We start from the raw sequence: 6,941 nt of genomic DNA on the forward strand, positions 1-6,941 counted from the left end.
CCGGGCACGACGGGAGATGTAGTCTGCGGGCGGCGGGGGACCCGCGCCTGTCTTCGCCTTCGCCTTTCCCCTTCCCCGCCTCCGCGGCGCAGGAGGACCCTGCGGGCAATGCGCGGCCCCGCCGAGCCGAGCCGTCGGCCTGAACACAGCTCTGTGTGTTTCCAGGTGAACATAGACCATAGAACCCTCTAGCTTGCAAGGGACCTTTCGGATCATCGAGTCCAACCATCAACCTAAATGCTGCCAAAACCACCACTCAACCATGTCCCTCAGCACCACCTCTACCTCTACTTTTAAATGCTTCCAGGGATGGTGTTTCCTCCACTTCCCTGTTCCAATGTTTGACAACCCTTTGGGAAAGAAGTTTTTCCTCATATCCACCTTAAACCTCCCCACGCACAACTTGAGGCCATTTCTCTTGTCCTATCGCTTGGGAGGAGAAACCGATCCCCTCCTCCCTACAACCTCCTTTCAGGCTGAGTTTTAAGAACCGGCACGCACTGACGCCAAGCAAGTTAACGCTCAAAGGGTTGGTTCTGAGACCTTGCACTCTCGGTGCTCAAACGGCAGTAGACACATGAGTTTTCTACACAGAAACACACACATCCTGAATTTAACGACACTTGGAGCACCGCTATCGCTGGGCAATCAGATAGGCTCATTCTACAAGGGACTGGGCTAAATTCTCTTTGGAAACCAGCCAGATTTGTAAATAGAGTCAAGCCACACAACAAATAACGGCATAATACTGCACATCACCAATAAGCACGGGTGGAACACGAGTGCGTATGTGGCCTCAAATACTTACGTGTTGCTTTGGGAGTGCCAAGGAAGGAAGAAACTGTTGTTCACACAACAGAAAAAATATTATCAAACAATCTCAAGTAGCGCTACAAATGCGGGTATTCTAGAGCAACATGTGGTTATTCTAGAGCACTTCAATAAACACTTTTCTCCATCTTTTTCCACTGATAATTACCTCTTGGTGTGAGGCTGCCTCATTATGTATTCATTACTCTGTGTTCCTCAGAGGATGTCACAAGGCACTTTAAAAATAAATAGCATTACTGGAACACTGTGAAATGACAGCAAAGACCTATTGCTTTAATTTAATTTAAAAATTGTAGCCTTTAGACAAGTGATAAACAGAAATCTCTAACGCTATAAATCACTGCAACAGTTCTCACATCCCCCCTGGGAAAACAAAGGAAAAAGAGCCATCTTCACCAAATCACTCACAAAGGGATTGTCATCCTGCAAAGCCTGAGCCACCAGCTTCCTTTTCAGCCCTCTCCAGGCTTCCCCTCTCCTCGGTGCGGACCAACCCTCGGGAACCCGCTGGCCAAAGCACTGCTCCTGCTAGTCACCCAGTGGGTGGGCGTCCTGCCCAGCCTGGAGGAGGGCAGGAGTGGGGTGCAGTGCTGGGGGACCCTGAGGGCCCCTGTGATTTCTCCATAGCTGCACGCCTTTCGGGCACCCTCTGGATGGGATCAGGGGGTGCAAATGGGATTCAACCACCTAACAGCAGTCCAGAGATACCTGTTCATAGGGGTCTCCCATCTGCAGCCAGATCTATCAGTTATAACCCAGATGACAACTGTTAAAGGTCCTTTCTTACGTTTTTTTGGTGTTAATTTGGCAAATATATATGCTGAGTTCCATACAAAAGCAAACAAAATTAGTTTTGAATATTAAAGCTCTGTCATACATGGTAAGCCTCCATATTCCAAGCACACAAAAAATCACTCCCTGACATTACCCTACAATTTGATGGGGTGAAATAGGGCTAAACTAGTCTAACGCCTAGCTACTGCTGTATTTGTGCAGGGTATTCTGAGGACTCACTCCAAACAAATACATTCAGCCACTATAGACCCTGAAAAAATGAAAGCTGTTCTGCTCCTAGTTATTAATTATTCCAAATCTTCCTTGTTAAGGGTCTCAGTCTGGTGGTGTTCCTGGCCAATATATGCTTGTGATAACAAACCGCCACAATTCCATTGACAGATCTGATGTAAATCTCTGTACAAAGTGAACTCAGTAAGAGCTTGTCATGAATGCTCATCTAACTTCTAGTTAATTGTATCAAAATCTAATTTTATATCATAGATGCTGTGTTGTGATTCAAGGAAAAATTCGTTTGTTTGACTAAGACCTCTGGGAGACCAGGATATCATCTGATAGAGCAGAATCAAGGCAGCAAAAAAAAAAAAGGGAAAATGCTGTTGTTTTTTTTTGTTCTGTTTTGGTTTTTTACACACTTGGAGATGTCTGCCCAATTTGAGGTGGAATTTGGAAACACGGCTGCTTGGTTCATTTTTGTACCGTATTATTAGCAGTTGGGCTGTTTAGATGATTAGATGAGTTGTTACTTATTACAAGATTTAAATTTATAAATGATAATGGCAACCTGACACTGAAGCAGTCAAACCAAAGACTAGCATTAATAATCAGATTATAGGAAATGGCAAATGAAAAACTAATCTCTGAAACATTTTCCTCTATCTGTATTTTCAGAAACATGAATTGCTATGTACTGCAATTATGGCCATACTGAAGATTACTACACAATCATATTGCAGCATTGAAGAGAGTAATTTTGGGGTTAATATTCACTCTTGAGTTTTATGGAACAAACAGGCTTCCATATGTCTCTGGAGCAATATGTTTCAATCGCCATCTGTTGCTCAAGAGTAGTTTCATAGAAAAATAATGCAAATTACTTCCCTCTTTAATTACACTAGTGCTTTGCAATATTGCATGCTGTTCTGATTTGGAAAAGTGCCAGTTCGCCAGATTCAAGGGACAGATGTTTACTTAACCATGAACTTTAAAAACAAGATATAAGAACTAAAAGTTACATTTTTTGATTTTCTAGAAGATGGAAAAACTGTAATTGTACAATTGTATACCTTGCAATATGTTAGTAAAACTTTGAGGAGTACTATCAAAGCCATTAAGGCTCAATAACCAAGCTGCTACCTGTTCCATGAAAATACTTCGAAGCCCAGTCTTTGTTATCACACTAAATTAGAACTGGCAACATTTGTTTTATACTGCATTACAGTCAAATAGATCAACTACAATTAAACATTTCATTTTTTTTCTGACATGGGAGAACCACTGAGGGGAACACTGAACATGTAGGAAATGGAAAATGTTTGATACTATGGTTTACCTTTTGTTGCTATATAAAAGCAGATAGCACTGTAACAGTGTGATGCTGATTTTTACATTTCAAAAAAGCGGTATTTTAAAACCCTTTACAACCCCTAAATGGCTGCCCTAACAGTTTTGCCTGAATACCACAGTTGAAGCTCATGCAATAAACTGATGTTGAGTTCCAACCAAGATAGGGCAGAGTTCCATTAGTCACTAAGGTGTATGTAAAGTGTATCTGTTAAAGCACTCAGCTTAAGAAAGGCACCAATACAAATAGCAAAATGCAATTACTTCCTCTATTCATACGCAATAAACAATCTTTACATATGCATTAAATAACTCAGAAAATACTTGTAACTAATCTACCAACACCTACATTTTAAAGAAAAAAATAGATTTCATTCCCACTCTCATTTTTACTTTCTCAAATGATAGACATCATAACTTCTAGCTTTCAAAAATCCTTTTTTTCCCCCTTAGTTCAAAGGTGAGACTGGTTAAGTAAAAAAACTGTGAAAATCGGTCTTTAATCAAACTCTTCTGTTCAATGCATACAAAATTGTAGGAAATTCTACATCTTAATTGTTTAAGTACAAGGTTTCAAAAAAACCAATAGAGTTTAGAACATGGTAGAACAGGATCCTGTTGTTTTGGCACTAATTGGAATCTACAGGTCCAAGTCCTATAAAAGCTAATCTTATGAGGCAGTCTTGCCCTGAGTGCCACCTAACCACAAATCATTAACATGAGCTTTGCTCCTTAGCTTTTGGACTCTGCTAACTAATATTTTTTATGTATATCTTTAATAACTCTGGTTTTGGCAGATGCCTCTGCAATTTATTACTGTCTGATGACCATCATGTGATACTCCTTTAAAAAAAGTCATTTAATCCCCAGTTCCAGGAAATACATCTTTCACTGCAGGTAGATACTTCTGTGCTCATTCTATACTTTGTCTTAATGCACGATATGATGCTACGTCCTGCTTTTAAGTCCTGGTTTTAGGAAGATCAATGCATAGGTTTGATTTTTTTTGGTCTTTACAAAGAACATTACTCTCCTTTACTCTAGTGATCTAAATGTATGAATTTTCCATGTGTATGTGCTACAGAACTTTATATAGAAGAGGTTAAATCAAGTAATTATAAAAAAAATAAGTACTTAAAGTAAGTACAGTTCAATTCCAGAAAGGAAAAACACTGTAAGACACTTATTTGTAAGTTCCATTAATTTCAAGGTTTGCTATTACACTAGTGCTAAAAGCGTACCTTCTTCAAGTTCCAGTGCTAATCTAAACTATCTCCGCATAAGCACATCTAAACCAAATGACTACATGCCATGGTTGACACCATTAATTTATAATCAATTTCAATTATAATACTTAATTCTGTAGTACAGGCAAAACCAAAGGCAGACTATGTTCCAGATCAAACACACCACTTGAAGTGAGGCTATTTATTTTAAGCGCAGCTTAGAGCTGGTTAGTGTATGGAAACCTAAACGTTCTTGATGACAGCACTACAGAGACACCCTTCCACATTTTAGTATTCTACACAAACCACTATAAACATTATTGCGATGACCTTGGTTTGTTTTTTTTAAATCAGTCCATACTCACTTCCTCAGTGACCACAGTCAGTTTAAACGAGGTTTTGTAGTAACACCTCTCCCCCCCGCCCCAAGCCTGTATTCTCATGACATCAGACAGCAAATCCTAAGGACCCACCCAAACTCAGCTGCAGGAGGCCACAAATGGAGCAGGACAGAGCAGCACTGGGTGTCAATGGGCACTCTGCCGCTACCTTCCTCCTGGCAGGGAGGGCTTGCTGGCTGCACCAGCCCAGCAGGAGACCACCACAAGGCATGGCATCGGAGACACGGATTCAGCTTTTAAACAGCAAGAGACTGCCACTCGCAATGCAGGGAAAAAACCTAACTGTCATTATGTTGTGTTTAAACATCTTCAGATCAGCTTTTGGAAGTTTTCTGTTGTCATTCTAGCAGACAGATAATGTTTCTTGTTCTTTTCTCTAAAATGAGATCGAAGTCTGCTTGCTGGGAGAAGGCTGGAAAGGGGAAGTCATTCTCTTAGACCTGAATCTCTCTCTGTCTCTGTTGGCCACACCACTGTGGTACAGATTGCGTTTCTCTCCTCGTTAACTCGCAACTTAAATTCAGTGCTGCATTTCTGTTTTCTAAAGAGTATACTTCAAAAAGAGCTTCAATCATAAGATTGAAGGTAATGCATTAGAACTGACTCATTCAGGAGGTCACTGAACTACAAGCAGTTATGAAAAGGAAATGAATCTCCAAGTAAAACCAAAATAGAGAACCAAACAGAGGAATGTGTCCAAAACACATCCTGTTTTCAGATCATCCTGTGTGCCCCTCCTTCCACAGAAACCAATTTTTAATGTAAACTGTGACTGTAAATTCTTCCTCAAGCACCAGAGGCTCCTTGCAGGAAAGACATTTAAGAAGGGAAGGCTAGGTGAAGGAGGGCAGCACTTTAGAAGTTCTGGGGTTTTTGTTGGTGGTGCTTTATATATTGTGAAAGCATTAAACAAAGAAAAGCATAATTCTTCAGATTCTGAATCAACAGGCTTATTCTCCCCTTTCCCTTCCGCTTGCAGATAAATAACATACATTTCAAAAAGACTGAAAGGTAGTAGGAACAGCTAAGACTCAAGAACTGACTCTGTGCTGGTAACTGGTTTATGTTCCTAGCTTCACAGGACAACATGCAGAGGAAAGTCTGAGTCAGAGCCTTTCACATTAAATTCCCCGTGATATAACACGAAATACTTCCAAAATACCTCTACGTGTGTGTCATCACCACTCCAGCGCATAAGGAAAAAAATGCTAATGTGGCATCACAATGGTACAAGGCAATGGTTGTGATGGTGAGAAGAGGAAAACCAACACAATGGCTTGGAGCACTACAACACATGGGTCTATTCTTGCAGAATGGTGTGGGAAGAAAGTATTTTGAAAGTTGTGTACAGTGTCAGCACTGGAAAGGCCATCCCAGCTTTGAGAATATTGTTCTCAGAAAGATATGCCTCTATAAAACTTCCATCTTCACTTGCACTCATTGCAAACTTTTAAAATAATTTTTGCTAAATGCACCAGTTCTCTCTTCAAAAAGGATGTGGCTGAACACGTTGCCTGTTGCATGTCTTGGGAGACTTTTCATGCTAAGTAATTTTCATAAGGTCTATTTGTGCCACTTACTGGACTTCCAGTGAATTACACTTTTAAATGTCTTGGGCTTGATTAAATTAAATCCAAGAGTCTTTACAGATTATATTAATGATTATTTTTGCTGACTTATTGAAAAAAAACCCCACTCAACCTCTTACTAAAAAAATTAACGAAAAATGTTTTTTTTCATTCCCACTATCTGCAATATTTTTATTTCTCATAGGTTCTCTAAATTGTTTTGAACACATAAATGACAACTAACAGAAAATCTTCAGCATTTTTCTTTTTGACTGGGGTGGGAAACTGCAAAAGAACAGGCACGTAGGTACAACTTCATGCAATGCGTCATTTAGTGTGAAATGACATATGAGCAACAACTTAGTGAGCATCTCATATAAAAGCAGATGGGACTTCTAGATTCCATTTATTACCTGAAAATACCCGTGTCATGTATTAATCTGTTGGTGCGAAAAACGAGCAGATGTTTTGAAGAGAGACCTGCACTCACATGAAGACTCTGTCTTTCCCTCTGCTTAATCACTTTTCCAACGCCAGCGAGAGCGAGCAGCGGTCCT

The 6,941-nt window shown here is 40.2% G+C and overlaps 1 protein-coding gene across 1 annotated transcript in view; it reads left to right on the forward strand.

Moving 5' to 3' along the window:
- The first annotated feature begins 6,040 nt into the window (after window positions 1-6,040).
- RPS27L (ribosomal protein S27-like) overlaps window positions 6,041-6,941 on the forward strand; it is a 5,247-nt gene continuing 4,346 nt past the window's right edge. Inside the window, exon 1 of the mRNA XM_009886724.1 lies at window positions 6,041-6,065. Within this exon, the coding sequence (XP_009885026.1) occupies window positions 6,041-6,065 (25 nt within the window). The remainder of the gene's footprint in view (window positions 6,066-6,941) is intronic.

The sequence above is a fragment of the Charadrius vociferus genome, unplaced genomic scaffold (assembly GCF_000708025.1).
Source record: "Charadrius vociferus isolate BGI_N301 unplaced genomic scaffold, ASM70802v2 scaffold356, whole genome shotgun sequence".
In the NCBI taxonomy this organism is placed as follows: Eukaryota; Metazoa; Chordata; class Aves; order Charadriiformes; family Charadriidae; genus Charadrius; species Charadrius vociferus.